Raw genomic sequence first — 17724 nt, 5'->3', positions numbered from 1 at the left:
CTGTACCCCTGGGGATAAAAATATATGTTTATTAAAAATTTAAAAAAAACACACACAGTCTAAGAACGACAGTGACTTAAGAAAGGTGGTCTGATCTGACATTAGTCTTGATTGTCACAACGGATTTAGTGATTTTGCTAAAATAAAGGTGAAAAATATAAATTTATGGAAAAACATAAAAATCACTTGTGAATTGTCTCCATAGTGTTACCCACGCAGACATTACCAGCCCATCATTAGAACAGTCAGACATATGCAACAATGACTGAGTTTGGTCATCTTTGACATTTTCCTTATACTCGGTCATATAATAAACCATAGCTTTATACTTATTTTCTGTTTCATTGGCATGAAAGTGTAATTGTCAGGGTAATAAAAGAAAACACTTGAAGAGCTTAATTTATAAACTTTAAATATTTAAGTGTATGTCACTTTGGCCTCCATTTGTCCTCTTGCCCCATGGGGCACAAATGTTGGTGGCGGCCGGAAAGGGTGCATACCAGGATCCCGGATTCTCTCCGATCCAATTCCTCCTCCGCGCTGGGCTCCCGCAGCTGTCCCGCAGGTGCCCTCGGGCCCCGCCCCCTCGTCCCACCTCCTCGGGGATTGGCTATCTTGGGCTCGTGGGGGTCGGCCCCAAGGTCGGGATAAAGTTCGGGGTCGCGGGCGCAGGTGGCTCTGGGTTTCAGGCGTTGCCTGCCAGGGTACCGTGCGGCCAGGTGGTCTCCAGCCGCGCGCTCTCGCTGCGCTCCGGGCGGCGTTCTCTGTCCCCCTTTCAAGCCCGCTTGTTTTTCCGCTGCCCCCCGGGTTCGGCTCTTTCGGAGGAAAGAGTCCAGAGTCTGGGCCTCGGTTCCTCGCGAGTGTCCTGTCCGAGCAGGCTCGGCGCGCCGGCCCAGGGCGGCGGGGTGGGGACCCGGGCCGGGAGGGACTGGTGCGGCGCGCGGGGGCTCGGGCCCCGGCTCGGCGGGGTGAGAGACACCCGGAAACGGATTCCACTTGGGTGCCCGCGCGAGGGGGGCGTCTCGGAGGGAGCGGGAGGAGGAGGCGGGCGGGCGGCTGCTGAGTAATCCCCGCCGCGGCGGGAGGTGGCGGCCTGGGCGCTCACGTCCCCCGCCGCGCTGCAGCCCGCCCGGCTCCACCCCCCTCCCGGCCCGCCCCGGCCCGCCCAGCCCCTCCCCCGCCCCGCTCGGTAGCGCGCCGCTCAGGGCAGGTAGAGCCGGGCTCCGGGCGCGCGGGGGCCGCAGCAGCTGCCGCCCGACCTCGCCTCGGCCCTGCGCACAGCCTCGCGCGCCCATGGCGGGCTCGGAGCAGCAGCGGCCGCGGCGGCAGGACGACGGAGAAGCGGCGGCGGCGGCGGCCGCGGCGGCCGCGGCGGCGCCCCTGCAGGACGCGGAGCTGGCTCTGGCTGGCATCAACATGCTGCTCAACAACGGCTTCAGGGAGTCGGACCAGCTTTTCAAACAATACAGGTGACCGACGCGCCCTGCTACCCCCCGCCCCGGCCACGCGCCCCTCCGGGCCGGCTCACGCGCCGCGGTCTGCCGCGGGCCCCAGCAGCCACCTCCCCCTCCTGTCGGTCCCTGATCCCTGGCCCCCGTGCCCAGGTCGCCTCCCTCGGCCTGCGCTGCAGCCGGCGTTTCTGCGCCTTTGTCACATCGCCCCCTTCCAGCCCCGTGCTGTTGTCCTTTGGCTTCGCGGGACCCGCTACCCGTCCTCCCCGCCGTTTCCCCTCACTTTTTCGCCCCCCGAGAGGGGCGCCCAGTGCTTGTCCGCTTTCCTCTCACCGGTCCGGAGCCCGTTGGGTTTGGGGACCTGGGACCGGATGCGATGGGAGGCAGCTGGAAGCCTCAGACTCGCAGTGCTGTGCCCAAGCAGCCTTTGTGACACGGAGCACACCAGCTGCATTGTGCCCATTTCTTGTGCCTCGCATTACTTTGCATCGTTGTGCATTCCAAACGCTTTTCTTGTTTGGAAACACATGCGTAATTGCCTGGTAGTGCGGCAATGAAAACTCAGCCGAACTCGGCTTGCTCACCTCTCTCTCGGCCTGTCTTCTAGAACTCAGTCCTCCAAATGAGTTCCTAATGCCTTTCGAGCGAGTGGACATACATGGACCTCTCTAACTTGAAGAAAATGGAGGGACTGTAAATATATGTAAGGGGGGAAGGAAGGACACGAGTGCTCAGTTAATTGCTTTTTAAAAAATGCGTCTTTTTAAAAAAATGAATCGAAAGAACTGAAACCTGGTTAACGTTCTTCTGTGAGTGGGAGGAGCCTTCAGTTTCACTGGGGACCAGAAGCATCTGCTTTCTGGTTTAGGAAACGGAGTTTGTGATTTGTCCTTCCAGTGGTGAGGCGTCTCCAGGGTGTTGATTAGCAACTTCCCTGTAGGTGGCTAAGGGACACATGCTTCACACTTTTTCAGACCTGGGTGGTTTGGTAGGAATGAAGGGACCGTTGTGCATCTGTGATCAAGAGCCACAGTCTGTAAGGAAATGAGAGGGATGGGGGGAGGTAGAGACGCCTGACTTACTCCGACTTCAAAGATTGCTGGTTCTATGGTTGGAGCTTTCGCTTTTTAGTGGCAAAACAATATCTCCGAACTATGAACTCTTCACTATAGACAGTTTACCCTTAAATAAGTTTTTTTGTTAAAAAAAATCACAAAAACTGAAAGTGAAAACCTCTTAGCTTTACTCAGTCTACTTTGTTTTTAAAAGCTACCAAGCTGATTTCAGTCTGAGAATGTACCTCCTGAAGAAAAGCAGACATGAGTGTTTGGTACAGTGCTAATTATTATTATTTATTTATGAAAGATTTTATTTATTATTTATTTATTTGACAGATCACAAGTAGGCAGAGAGGCAGGCAGAGAGAGAGAGAGAGGAGGAAGCAGGCTTCCTGCTGTGCAGAGAGCCAGATGCGGGGCTCGACTCCAGGACCCTGGGATCATGACCTGAGCCAAAGGCAGAGGCTTTAACCCACGGAGCCACCCAGGCGCCCCATTATTATTTTTTTAGATTACCAGTTTATGTTGTATGAGAGAAGACTGGAGAAAGCCTGAGTCAAATATACTCTTGAGTTGCTGATCAAAATACATTGCTTGTCTATTTCAATACTTCTTTTGAATTGCTATATTACTTGTTTTAACATTTTTTTCTAAACTGCTTTCATGTACTTAAATAGTACCTTGTGATTTCTGTATATTGAAAGCCTGAAATAAGGCAAAAATACTGTTAAATAGGCAATCGTAAGTGCTGTTAAAAGCGGACAGATTATGAGCGATAGAATGATGTTCTCACAGAAACAGATGTACCTAAAAGGAGTTTCTCTGTGGGTGAGTATGTTGAGGGTAGAGGAGGGGGAGGTGTCCAGGGAGGATTTATAGTATAGACAGGAGCTATCTACGTGTGTATGTGTTTTAAAGATTCATTTTATTTTAGAGAGAACGGACAGGCAGGGGGAAGGGCAGAGGGAGAAGGAGAGAAGCAGACTCCTCACTGAGCCAGGGCACCCAAGTTCCACTGCCCCTACTTGTGTTTTGAAAATAAAAAATGAAATAAACTATTGTAGTATCTGTGTTCTGCCTGGCACAGTGCTGGCATATTATCACTTTTATTCTCACTATTCTGGTGACAACAAAAGGGTGAGCTGTATTATACAATTTTATCAGGAGGGGCTTGAGTCTCCGTGTTCAGCATGGACCAGGACACAAGCCTAGCGGATCTAAGTCAGGGCTGTTTTCATTATCTCATTCTGCTAGTCTCACTAAAATTATTATACAGTTGACCCTTGACCAACATGGGTTTGAACAGCATGGATTTACTTTCATGTGGATTTTTTTTAATAGTACTGTAAATGTATTTTTGCTTCCTTGTGATTTTTTTTTTTTTTTTGAAGAATTTATTTGTCACACAGGGAGAGCACAAACAGGGTAAACAGCAAGCAAAGAAGCAGGTTCCCCACTGAGCAAAGAGCCCGATGTGGGGCTTGATCCCAGGACCCTGGGATCGTGAACTGAGCCGAAGGCAGATGCTTAACTGATTGAGCCACCCAGGGTTCTCTTCCTTGTGATTTCTTAACAAATTTTCCTCTAGTTTACTTTATTATAGGAATATAGTATGTGACACAATAAAATATTTTCAGTAAGGCTTCTGGTCAACAGTTGACCACTAGCAGTTAAGTTTTTGGGGAGTCAAAAGTTGCATATGGTTGGTGCCTCTGACCCCCACACTGTTCAAGGATCACTGTATTTTAGGATTTGCCTTCTGACCTTATTTACCAGTAAGTCAGACTTTCTTAAGGGGGAGAAGTGGTAGCATTATGCCATGAGCTCTCCCTTGATCCATCTAATTTGTTTGTGATGTGGGATGGCCTGGCATTCTTGCCACCTCCCAGGTGTGCTGCTGATCCATATTTTGGTAGGTATGGTTGTGTAGAGGTGCGGCTGTGGACCAGGATCCTGTAACCAGGCTTACAGTCGTAGTTCTGCTACTTTTTGTGGCTGCTGACTTTGGTTACTCAAAATTTGCTTCCTCGCTTATAAGATGGGAGTAGTGTAGATCTTAATGTGATTATTAGGATTAAAAGAAAGACTCCGTGGTAGCTGGCACGACGTAAAACCTCAGTAAATGCTAGCTAGCTGCATACCTGATGCCTTCCCCACTATTGTGCTTGCTTCTTTATGGCATAGTTTGAGCAGAAGGGAGAAACATCCTGTGTGCAGGTAGCTTTTATATTTAAGGTTAACCTCACATAGAGCGTATGAAAGATTTAGATCCTGTTCTGTACTGGGAAAACCTCACATAGAGCGTATGAAAGATTTAGATCCTGTTCTGTACTGGGAAAAGTGTCTTGTGTTCCAGACTTGAATGGCTTGCTGGAAAAGTTAGTGACTTTATTATAAGTATTCTAGGAACACTTCTCTGCTCTGTTTACAGAAGAGAAAGCTGTTTGGTTTTCTCCTTTCTTAGGATTCTTTTGTCACAGAAGACCATCCTTTCCCTAGGAGTAAACCTTCCAGAAGCTTATCCTCCTGGTTTAACAGTAGAAACCTATTTTGCATCTCGTGTAACAATAACATTTGTATTAAAGCAAGAAGGTCATTTTCTCATGCCGCCTCACTAGCGTGATAAAAGTTTCATCAACAGCTGTGGAATGAGGAGAAATGGTTACTTTATAGAAACCTATTATGAAGGACATTCTGGATTAATGAAAAGCCTGGATTGTGTCTTTTAGATACCCGACATATAGGAATTAGAAATATATGCACAGCAGAGTCTTTCTTTTGAGCTGTAAGAGGCTCCTTAGTTGGGATTTCAGAATGTAACTGTCACTTCTATTGTGTACTGCAGTAATAATGTAACAAGGTGCCCTATTATTGGTACTGAGACCCCATCATGCACTTGGGGATGTGTTCCCAGAGATTGAGATAGATGCATGCTACCGTGGAGCCTTTCTGCTTTGAGCTGAAGGTCACAACTTGGTACCTTCATGATACTGACTACCTGAAATCAAATTCCTGTTGTTGGTCTTTGGGCTTAGTGATCTAAAGCAGCAGCGCTCACTCCCCCTCTGCCCCCGGCCCCCAAATGATGTTCCATGAGTGTGACAGAGACTCAGAGCTTTAGGTACTTGGACACACGATAAAATAGGGGATCATTACATGCACAAGGAACATGCCCTGGATTTCAGGTGCTGTGGTGTAGGTACAATTGGCAGGGGTGTGAGGAACAGGAGATGTTTCCTGGGTCCCGCTGTGACCTGTGGGAGTGGAGAACAGGAGGACTAACTCAACAGGAAGGAAACTTTTGTGGAGGAAATGCTGCCTGGGCATCACGATAGGGGAGGAGTTGGGAGGAGTTTGTGGCAGGTGGAAGTGAAGTCCAGGAAACCGTGGAAAACCCACATGGAGCTGTGAAATGGGTGAACGCTGCAAACCATTCGGTGTGATTACATTGTCCTGTTGGATGGCTGGTTCCGCACTTGGCATTGTTTCGGATCGCTGGTTGGTCCGTGTTTCCTGAGAGCTCTGGGTTCTGGGGTTATTTTGCTGCTGGTCATCCAGTCAGCTCATGTTGTGTGACCACCGCGTTCCTCACCGTGATGTTCCTCACTGTGGCCCTCATGTCCATAATTCACTCTCGGTGCCTTTTTCTCTTTTTGACTTGCAATAGTTTTAATTGGAGAACTAGCGGGAGAGGGGAAGCACATTGAGCTGGAAGACCGGAGACCTCGGGAGCTCCTGGCCAAACTGAACTATGTTGTCCTTCTTTCCCAGGCTGGACGTTTATCTCCCTCCTCTGCCTGGTGCCTCCATCATCTCCTCCTGCTTTAACTCCTGGTGTTCTTTCTGACCTTAAAACACAGGCCGTTCTTCCCCTGCCAACACTGCCACCAATTTCTGGCTGTAGGTGTTATTAAAAAGTCATATTAAAAAATCACTGTCCGCTTAAACAGGAAGCCTGTAGTGGCTCTAAAGCATGTTCATTGAGATAAATATCCATAAATAAATATAGATTTGCTATAGAATTGGCAAATAGTTGGTATTATATGGGTTTTGTTTTTCTTTAACATTTTAAATGATAAAGATGGCCAAAATTTATTAAAAACAAAAGGCAAGAAAAATTCATGGTTGGTAATATGTTTATGTGTAAAATGAAAGTATGGATCCTAAATCCTTTAACACAATTAATGCTTATATGACAAAGCCTTATGACCTGCGTCTCATTTGTGAGCATGTCGATTACAGAGCCGGTCTTGTCATAGAGCTGGCTCTGTATAATCCAGGGATTGCTGGCGGTGGCCTCCGGGCCAGATCTGGCCGGCTGTTCTTGTAAATAAAGTTTTATTGGGACACAGTCACTTGATTTTGTCTTTTCTGTGGCTGTTATGCAATACAGCAACAGTAATGAATAGCTGTGACAGACCATGTAGCCTACAGAGCCTAAAATATTTACTCTCTGGTCCTTTGCAGAAAAAAAAATCATTGACCCCTGATACAAACCAGAGTTCTGGCTGGAAAAACTCAAAAGGCCTGTGTAAGAGACCTGGACCGATAGGTACCCTGAGCTTCTTTGCCCAAAGCTGTGGCAGGTGCTTGAGAGGATGGGAAGAGATTGTAGGCCGCCTGTCTTTTCTGCATGTCTGGCTTTTCCTACATAGCAGCACTCCTGCTGGAGTTTCTGGAGAGTCCACTGGTGCAGAAATGGAAGAAAAGGAGAAGCAATGAAAAGCAGAAATGATGTAAGGGAACTGGCAGGAAAGACAGGAAGCGCCTCTGTTGCCTTTTTGCATCCTTCTCAACTTAGGGCTGTGTGTGTTTAAAAAAAAAAAAAGCTCCTATCCCCCCCCCCCCCCAATCATTGCGCTTCTGGAAAAGTCCTGATTAAATATTCATTAAAGATTCATTTTGTTTAATTGGTATCCTTTTAAAAATGCAACTGCCTGTAGACTAATTAGAGAGTTTATGTGTAGGAAATTAACAGGAAAAATGAGTATGTATACTGCAGGGGTGTGTGTGTGTGTGTGTGTGCGCGCGCATGCGCGCGCGCGCGCCCCTACCCCCAAGCCCAAAAAGTTAGATATGAACACTTAGAAGAATCTGTGTGCTCTGGGTCCTGCGTGCTCCATTAACAGGTAGTTCTGGGAGATTCGTCCCTACCCTAGTTAGAGGACTTGTACTGAGTGAAATGAAGTTTGGGTGAAGGTAAGAAGGCATAAAGGAAGAGTGCATGAGTACTGAAGCATAGAACACTTCCTGTTCTAGTTACACGAAACCACTTGGAGATCCCCAAACACATCATCATATTTCAGAGGCGTAGGCCTTTTTGCTCAGGTTCTTGTAGGCCCATTTTTTGTACCCTGGGCTCCTTGCCATGGTCACTGTCCTTCCCCAGCAAAAACAGTGGGACTTCCAAAAGGCTAACGCTGAGAAGGGCTTGGGAAGTATAAAGGACATACAGAAAGTAGACGGCTGTGTAGCAAAGAATTTTCCTGTTATTTCAAAATTGCCTCGTGCCAGGGCTGTGGTTGGGTGGGGGCGGGGGGGACCCAAATCTGCCTTATACCTTTTCCACCACTGACTCTGTTTCCCGAATTCTTAGTGTGCTCTGCAGCCAGAACATAGGTCCAATTTGGGATTGAATTGCCTTTGTGGGCAAACCTGGGTACATAGTCACCACTGAAAGCCTTTTTATTATGGGAGAGATGCATTCTGGTTTTTGAGTGACTTTGCCTGCATGGTGTTTTTTTGTTTGTTTGTTTTTAAGATTTTATTTATTGACAGAGATCACAAGTAGGCATAGAGACAGGCAGAGAGAGAGCGGGGGAAGCAGGCTCCCCGCTGAGCAGAGAGCCCGATGTGTGGCTCAATCCCAGGACCCTGAGACCATGACCTGAGCCAAAGGCAGAGGCTTAACACACTGAGCCACCCAGGCCCCCCCTCCACTTTTTTTTTTTATGTAATTGACATAGATGTTAGTTTCAGGTGTGCAACAAATGATTTGTATCTATTGTGAAATAATCACCACACTGAGTCTAGTTGACATCCCTCACCATACATAGTTACAAAAACATATTTTTGTATAGAACTACCCATAAATTTGCTGCCACAGAAGAGAAAGTCCTGACTTCCTGGCATCTGATTTGGAGATTGAAATAGGGTATTTTTGTTTGTTTTGTGTGTAAAGGTGGTTGATGGTTTGCTGTCTTAGTCCTTTTCCTCAGCTGGGGTTGCTTTTTCTATCTCCTTGCTCGAGGATTTCAGAACACAAGAAATATATATATATATATATATATATATATATATAACAGGTAGTTACTCCTGTCTTACAGGAAGGTGATCCGTTATTACGGAGAAAACCCCTACACAGTGTCTGCCATGTGTGGGACACCTAAGGTAGAAGCAGGTCCTTCAAGGTGCTATTGCTTATTTAACTATCTTTCAGTCTACCTCAGAAACAGTCACTTTTTCACTTAGTCTTGTCCACAGCTGTAATAGCTGTTGAAATCATTGGCTTGGGTAGCTGACTTTTCCTAATACACCTCCAAATAAGCCCTTTGGGGTAAATAGTAGTTGGTGCTTACTGGATGCTGGGCCGCGTGCCAGCGCTCCTGGGACGTGAATCTTTATTTTATCCTGCTGCAGCTCTGTGACCGGGTGCTCTTGTTATCTCCCCCTCACGCGTTGGGGGGAGGCACAGTTATGTTGAACGACCTGTCCAAGGTCACACGGGGAAATGGAATTGCGAGATGCGACCCAAGACCATCAGACTCCAGAGTCTGTGTGTGTTTCCCCACTACACGATACCGTTGTTCTGTAACTTCTACAGTATGAGCGGTTGGCCTGTGTGCTGCTAAAGCCATTTTGAGGCCGGGAGGACAGCAATATGCAGACCACACCCTCAAGCCCACCGGGGAGTCTGTCTCCAGAGAATGAGACTCCCAGAGCTTTTGGCACTTTGTGGCTCTGAGTCTTCTATAGGATAAGGGTCCCGGCTTGGCATAGGATGTCTGACGTGTCTGCTTCCCCGACTCCTCCTTTGTCCCCTCCCCACCATCATGCTGGGGTATTTTGTAAAAGCTGACTTGTTCTGACTGATCCAAGGTGGTAGGAGACCTCAGTGGCCCTGCTCTTTCTGTCCCTTTCTCCAGCACTGGTGAAGTCTGCACAGTGTTTCCACGGTCACCTGTCCTTATGCGTGAGCTGAGATTGTAGAGATCGGTGCACATCTCGATCTGAGGTTCCTGGCCTTTCAGAGGTCGCTGGAGTAACGTGAGGTCCAAGGGGTCTTAGGGGCATATCAGCACCCCTTTATTTGCCAGTCAGCAAGTATAGCCCGGGGCAGTGCCCTTTAGGAGCTTGGAAAACTTGATTATTCATCCTCGCTCCCGCCCTGATGTGCCTTGACCCCGTGGAGGTGCTCCAGCATGCCCCCTGAGTTGACGCTCTGCATCTCAGAACCAGGTCACAGAACACCCGTCTGGCCTTCCAGCCTCTTGCCTTCGGTGCATCCGGGCTCCCCAGTGCTGAGTGTGGGCTCAGTGGGGAGCAGAGCTGCCGCTGAGCACACACTCGTCCTGGCAGGGGCAATCAAAGGGAATGCAGAGGGCTCTGATGAAGTCTCCTGATTCTGAAGTGACCTCAGGTGTCAGCTGTGCTCGGCCAAGCAGTGGCAGCTCTGGGGATCGTAGTCCTTGGCGTGCTCTGTCCCCTGCTCAGTGTCTTGTGTACTTGAGAGGTGGCCTAGCCTAACTAGCCAGTCTTTGTGGTGTTTTATCAGTTGCCTGCAAGGCTCTGGGCTGCCCCTGGGTGGTGGTGGTGGCATGCTGTGTTTTGGTGTTACTTGCCTCTATGGCATGAGAAGGCAGAACTCCAGCTTCCCTACCCCAAAATCCCTGTCCTGAATTTCAGGAAGAACTGTCTTTGGAAGAACCTGGTGGCTGGGAAGGGAAACGTTCTAGAGCAGGGGCTCTCCACTGTATCAGATCTAATGCCTCCTTTTTATAAGAACTGTGTTATAATTCCCCTCCTATGATCCTAAAGTAAAATTGACAGGTGACCTGTTCACCCAATGTCTAAAGGTCCATATTATAAAGGAGAAGTAAAAAAAAGCATAAACTACATATGTTTCAAAATGCTCACTATGCCTTCATCAGATGATGGAGTGCTGGCACCTGTTTGTGATGAATACATTTGGATTTAAGAAAAGTTCAGAAGCCATTCCATAGTAGAAAAATGAGAGGGGCGCCTGGGTGGCTCGGTCATTAAGCGTCTGCCTTTGGCTCAGGTCATGATCCCTGGTCCTGGGATCGAGCCCCGCATTGGGCTCCCTGCTCTGTGGGAAGCCCGCTTCTCTCTCTCCCATTCCCCCTGCTTATGTTCCCTCTCTCACTCTTTCTCTGTCAAATAATAAATAAATTCAAATCTTAAAAAACAAAAAAAGAAAAACGAGAGAGCGGGTAAAGTTTGAAATCAAAGAAGTATTAGACCAGACTTCTCTGTATATGTTAAGAGAAAGAAGGGAAAATACCATAATTGAAGCTGGGCTAATACGCCAAGGCCAAACACTGCTGAAGTCGAGCAAATGAGGAAGGGTGACAGTTTTGCAATGAGCCGGGCTGCCTGTGTCAGGGTAGCATCTGAATAATTAGTTTCCTGCATTAGGACATGGGATGTGTGCTGACAATGTGTCTTAGAAAATAGGTCTCCTGTCTTTAAATCCCTCGCCAAGTCACGCACTTTGAAGACAAGACCTTTAACAGAAGTCCAGGATTAGAGGATGAATTAAAAAGCTTACAGGGAAGTTGGGGTGGGGGTGATGGGCTTCCCCTGAGGACTGTGTTGGAGTAGGATGGAAAAATAAGGATAAAACCCCAAATCATTTATATAGTCTTTGCGATAAATCTCAGCGTGTGACAGATTTTTTTTTTTTTAAAGATTTTATTTATTGGACAGAGATCACAAGTAGGCAGAGAGGCAGGCAGAGAGAGAGCAGGGGAAGCAGGCTCCTTGCTGAGCAGAGAGCCCGATGTGGGACTCGATCCCAGGACCCTGAGATCATGACCTGAGCTGAAGGCAGAGGCTTTAACCCACTGAGCCACCCAGGCACCTGTATGACAGATTCTTCATACAGGTTGGGAAAAATGAAATATATTGACAAAAATATTTGGAATCCAGGATTTCCTCGCTCTTCAGAACTGCTTGGCTTTCAGGACGCTTACAGGAGTGCTCAGCATCCCTGCTCTGTTTTGACCCATGGTAGCCACACACTCAGGCTGGGGTAGCTCTCGCCGGCTGGCAGCCCCAGGGCCACACGTGGTGCTTCTGCTGAGGACATAATTCTCTAAAATTGTGACCGAATCTCCTATTTAAACCGTGCCGCGTGACTTTGTACTTCTTGTGCCCATGGAAGTAGGTTCAGGGGTTGTGCGGGACATGGCACCCTGTGCGGGCCTCTCCCACATTTCCGGCGGCCTCACGTCCACCGCCCCTTGCGCTGCTGTCATTGCCGCAGACCCAGATTGCCCCATGGATTCCCAAAACCCCTCCGTGGAGAGGCGCTGAGCTGCAGTGGCTGAGCTTGAGATGAGGTTTGGGCTTTGCTACTGGCATCCTGGGGCTGCAGGGAGCAGTGCAGGGGTGAGGTCTCTCCGCTGACAGCTGAAGAGGGGCTGCCCCGGCCAGTATGGCTGCCGCTGGAGGAGCGTGGTGGAGAAGGCAGGGCCTCCATTGCTTCTGTGACCACAGGTGCCAGGGCAGAGCCCAGGGGTGGGGTTCCTCCAGTGCTGGGCCCCTGGGGTGACTGCGCTTACCCACCCGCTTTTCCACTTGTGTGTACACACACACACCTGTTTCTAGGGCCCAGAGCGATCTAGGAAGGGATCCTAGTGCTGGTTTTTCTGCCTCTCTCCATGTGGGCTTGCAGAACCCCAGAAACCCCTTTACAGTGGGGCCAGCTTGCAGGACCTGTGCCTTTCCAGCCTTAGGTGACTCTATTTCAGAGCCCTACTCTGTCTGCTCCGTCCCCACCAGGTCTTCCTAACGTTTAATCTCCAGGTCTAAACTGGTCTGTGGTTCACATCCTTCCTAGGAAGTGAACAAGCTTTTTGCTAAGTTGGTCACACACACACACACACACACACAGAGAAGCGCCAAATCCCCACAAGTCAGGGTGCAGTTACCCCGAAGTTTCATGGCCAGGGAGACCTCCCCTCTCAAGGGGGAGGAAGTAGGGCAGAGTGCTTCATGATGGTTTTCTGTTCCATTGTACTTAGAAGCAGTGAGTAGGAAACACATGTACCATTTAGTGGTGTGCCACGTAGATAAGGTGCCTCGATATACCGATGGAGTGTTCTCCCGGGTCCCATCCTCCACTGCGATGTCAGCTGCATCCCATAATACATGTCAGTTGAGCCTGTCCCTACGTGCTCGATCGTCCCATCCTGTTCCTCACTGGGTGCGGCTCGGGGAGACCTGGAGTCTGACCGTGATGCGCGTCTCTGTGTTCTGACAGTTTGCGGCACTATCTGCCTTTCCTGCTCTGGCCATCTCACCATGTCGATAGAGGCCTTTTGCCTTGACATTGTGCTTTCTTGCTTCCTCTGCAGCAGCCCCCCAAGTTTTGACTCCGTAGGGATTTTCATCCCTTAAAGTAACCGTCACCAGATTAATAGATTTTGTAAATGTCTGTATCATTTTCCCTTTATCACAAGTAAAAATTGTGGTGCTATCCTAACAGGACAGGAAATGAGGGAAAATGAGGTTTTGTATCCGAATCCAAGCTGAATTTGCTAAATGACAGAGATTCGGGTTTTGAGAAACAATTGGATTAAACGAAGATCATGCTTCATGACCTCTTTAGGATTGTTCCTGGTATAATGAGTCACTGTCAAGCCTTCAAGTGCTCCCCACCCCCCATGCTAAACACTGAATTGCAAAATCTCAAGTTATGTATTGCCTTTGATCTCTGTTGCAAGAAAGGACTTTCCCTTTGCATCTTGTAAATTATGCTCGCCCTCTTTATGTCTATAAGAAACAGGTTGAAGTCGCCTGCATACTTGTGACTCTTGAACTGTTCAAGGCAAGAATGGGGCTGCTTTTTTTGCAGCCGTTGGAGTAATTGGGTTTCTGCCTTTCCCCTCCACATTATAGCAAGGTCTGTCAGTTTAATTGCCCAGGAAAGTTTTGTTTCTATTTGGAACGCCATTCGCTTCAGCTGTCAACCACCTAGATCTAAATGGCTTTCGGACTGATGATTGACAAGACACTCATTACTTTGAATTATCAAAATTACACATTGAGCTAGAAATTATTCCTCTTGAAGTAGCACAGAAAAAAAGAAAGGGCCATGGGAGAGGGGAAATGGCTGTCTAAAGTCATTTAGCCAACTGTCAAGACCTGTCGTGTTGGAATGCTTAGAGATTCTTGTTCTAGTGACATTGCTATTATAAAAAGGGCAAGAAATGAGAGAATGGTTTGTGTGTTTCTCTGTAGCCCTTGTGTTGGCATCTCAGATCTGGACTTGGCTGATAAGAGAGAGTAGTTGAGTCTAACTTGAAAACTGTGAGCTTTTCTCTCTTCATAGAAGAATGTTGAGTTTTATCTGAGTAAAATAAAACCAGATCTCATCAGAGAGCTTTCTGTGCAAGCCTAAATTTATAGTTAAGAATGCTTAGGAATGATGAAGAAAAGACAAATGAAGTTTTCTTGAACAATGGCTCTACTAAAAACTGAAGGAAGATATAGTTGCCTTGGTGAGCGGCCCACATTTTTATATAAGTTCAGAGTTGTTTAATAAGAACTAGTTTACTAGAACTTTATTATGAAGAGTAAGTCTCTAGTTTGACTTTGAAATGTCTCTTAATAGAGAAATCTAAAATTTCTGATTACGGGGCACCTGGGTGGCTCAGTGGGTTAAAGCCTCTGCCTTCGGCTCAGGTCATGGTCCCAGGGTCCTCGGAACGAGCCCCGAGTCAGGTTCTCTGCTCAGCGGGGAGCCTGCTTCCTCCTCTCTCTCTGCCTGCTTCTCTGCCTACTTGTGATCTCTGTCTGTCAAATAAATAAATAAAATAAAATAAAAAGATTTTAAAATTTGATTACGTAAAATAGTGTTTGAATTGCTCGTAAAAACAGCTGAGTGTGTTTAATCTTCAATTGAAGTATTCATGCAGTTTGTGGATTATTGCCACATATAATAAAGGGACCGTATTATAATTTAAAGATGAGAAAATAAAACAATTTTGTTACTTTAAGAATAACCCCTGATGCAGGATTGGTTGGGAAGGCTTTTTTGGTAATTGGCAAATGTGTCTGGGTGATCTCTATTGGTATAGCATGGACATGGTTGAATTATTTGATAAGATAGAGCAGGAACCAATACTAATGAGTTAGGAAGATATTCGACACACATTAATGACAAAATTAGGAAAACTAAAAAAAGTTGACTTTATTTAGCCTGAAGAATTATTTTCAGAATGTATCAGTAACCCTAAATGAGCATCAGACCTTGAGCAATAAGTGACTATGAATTAGCAAAGCTAGAGAGGAATCAGAATAAAGTTAGATGTATTACAGTCTTGTAATCATACAAGTCTTGGTCTTTGCATTACTGCCGTGCAGGCAGAGAGCAACAGAGAATGATAATCAGGTGGTAATCAGCCAGTGGTAATCAAGTGTGTGATCAGTGCTTCCTGTTAATGTGCACTGTGTCATGCACATTTCTTTCTTAATCCCAATTCTCTCCAAGGCCCTGGGATAACTGGTAGGGTTATCCCTTTGTCTGTGACCACATAAAGGCTCACAGAGCCCAAGTTAAAAAGATTGAGTGGAAGATCTGGCCCCCTCCCCAGAGTATGCTATTTCCCTCGCTTCCTCAAAAAGAAACTTTCTTGTTACTGTCTGTAGCATTACCCAGCGCCTTGCACGTCCCTTCTTAAGCTTGCTGTTCCCTTACATGTTCGGCCTACTGGTGCTCCCAGGCTCAGTGCACGGCACCACTTGGAACAAGCTCATGCACGCCAGAAGTCTAGGAGGCCCTTGTGACGCCTCCCTCTTACTCACCTTCATGTCTGAGTATCTCTTTCCATTCACTTCTCTTCATCCCCACCTCTACCACCAACCACCTAGTTAGTCCAAGCCATCTCTGGCTCGGATCACTGCAGTAGCCCAGCTATCTTCATTATATCCCCTGTTCCTCCTCCACCCCCACCATGGTGATCTTTTCAATGTGTGAGTTTAACTATGTTGCCTCTGTGGTCGGCTGAAAAATATTCCCCCAAAGAATACGTAGGTCTGATTAAGGAGGGCACGTGATGTAATGAGCCCTGGGTATTATGTAAGACCGAGGAGTCGCTGCCCTCTACCTCTGAAACCAGTAATACATTATATGTTAATTAATTGAATTTAAATTAAAGAAAAAGAAAAAAGACTACCCAAGTCTGAGTCCCTGGGACCTCAGAGTGTTACCTAATCTAGCAGCCTCCAAGAGGAAGTCTTTGCAGGTGTGAGAAGTTAAAGCTTAAGATGGGAAGACCGTCCAGGTGGATCTCCGGTTCACCAGATGACATTGATACACTCATGCATATCCTTGCAAGAGGGAGGCAAGGGGAGATTTTTCACGCAGAAGGCAGTATGAAAACGGGAGCGGGGAGAAAAATTTGGAGATGCTGGTTTTAAGATTGGAGTTGGTGGCCACCCTACGCCCAGGGAGGCAGCAGTCATCGGAAGCTGGAGTAGTCAGGGAATGGATTCTCCCCTAAAGCCTTGGGGGGCTGTAGGGTGCAGCCTTGCCTGTAGCTTACTTCAACCCAGTGAACCCGAGTTCAGGCTTCTGGCCTCCAGAACTGGGAGAGAGAAATTTCTATCATTTTAAGCCACCGGGTTTGTGGTGACTTGTTACAGCAGCCCCAGGAAACTACTACAGCCTACCCCTGCTCAGGGTTAGGACCAGAACCTCTGACAGGAGCTCTAGTGTGGCTTGGCTCTGCGTGGTTTGTGCCTTAACCATCTACAGACTGACGTTTTTATTTTCTTATATTTTAAAATATTTTGTTGTGTTCCTTATAGGCTATAGCTGTACAAAGCGAAGTAAGCTCATGCTGCAAAGTCGACTCCTAGCTCTTTTTTTCATAGGACACTTTATCTAAACATGGAAGAGTAAAGTAGCTTTAAATTGACAGTGGTTTTGGTCTTAAGCTTTAGAATCCATATTAGCCTTTGTTTAGCGTATTGGTGCTTTGGCCAGTGGTATCCTTCTAGAGCCTTCTCTTGAGTGTGGTGCTCTTTCCTTCCTCTTTGATCTTTAACCACCGTAGTCGTCTTTCAGATTCTCCAAGGTTCTCTAAGAATCCTCTTCCTTTCCTCTGGTCTTCTTCTCTCGGTTTGTAATTATACAGAAATAGCACTTGCTTTGTTTGGCTCTGATATGCGTGGGTTTCCGTTACCAGAGTTGAGTTAAAGAAGACCAAGGAACAGGGTTCAGATTTCAGTTGGGTCTGTGTTAGAACTGAGTGACGGTATTATAAGCTGCTTATCTCCACAGCCGGCCGGTCGTCACAGGTGTGACAGACACACCTCACGATCAACACACCTCACGATCAGCGACCACGTCACTTCTTTCAGAGTCAGCCTGTGATCCTCGGTTCCCACAATTACCGAAGAATAGGTCCTCACGTGGACTTTTCATCTCCTACTGATAAACCCACATGATATTTTACTAAAATGGATAACTCGAAGAGGGAATTGCCCAACAACGATGAAAGAGTAGCAAAAAGTGATGAAGTTGGAGTTGAAATGTGGATCAAACATAAATGGAGCTCTAGAAGGAAAAGCTAATGTGAGAATGTCCCTGACCCCTTTCAAGAGAGGACACGTGCAGCCATGGGCACCCGGTGAAGGCATTCTTTCTGGTTTGTTTTTTTTTTAAATTAAGATTTTGTTTATTTGAGATAGAGCAGGAGCAGTGGGGAGGGACAGAGGAAGAGGGAGAAGCTGAGCAGGGAACCCGATGCAGGGCCTATCCCAGGACCCCAGGGGTCATGACCTGAGCCTAAGGCTGCTGCTTAACCAACTGAGCCACCCAGGCGCCCCTAGTGAAGGCATTCTTACCAACACAAAGGAAGAGAAAGATGAAGATGTCCCAGAGTTGGTGATGCAGGCAAAAAGTTTCACATTAAAGGCTCAGGTATTACACACCAAAGACTAAAATGTTGGATGTTCATTCA

The 17724-nt window shown here is 47.3% G+C and overlaps 1 protein-coding gene across 2 annotated transcripts in view; it reads left to right on the top strand.

The window, feature by feature from the left end:
• Positions 1 to 1178: 1178 nt before the first annotated feature.
• TTC39C (tetratricopeptide repeat domain 39C) overlaps positions 1179 to 17724 on the top strand; it is a 104122-nt gene continuing 87576 nt past the window's right edge. The window contains exon 1 of one of the 2 annotated variants that reach the window (XM_059140431.1): positions 1179 to 1469. In XM_059140431.1, coding sequence (XP_058996414.1) covers positions 1294 to 1469 — 176 coding nt within the window. In that variant the 5' untranslated portion in view covers positions 1179 to 1293. The remainder of the gene's footprint in view (positions 1470 to 17724) is intronic. The other variant, XM_059140430.1, reaches the window with a different exon arrangement.

This window comes from Mustela lutreola, chromosome 11 (genome assembly GCF_030435805.1).
Source record: "Mustela lutreola isolate mMusLut2 chromosome 11, mMusLut2.pri, whole genome shotgun sequence".
In the NCBI taxonomy this organism is placed as follows: domain Eukaryota; kingdom Metazoa; phylum Chordata; class Mammalia; order Carnivora; family Mustelidae; genus Mustela; species Mustela lutreola.
Note: the sequence above shows the minus strand (reverse complement) of the source record. Positions and strands in the feature narration are given on the sequence as shown.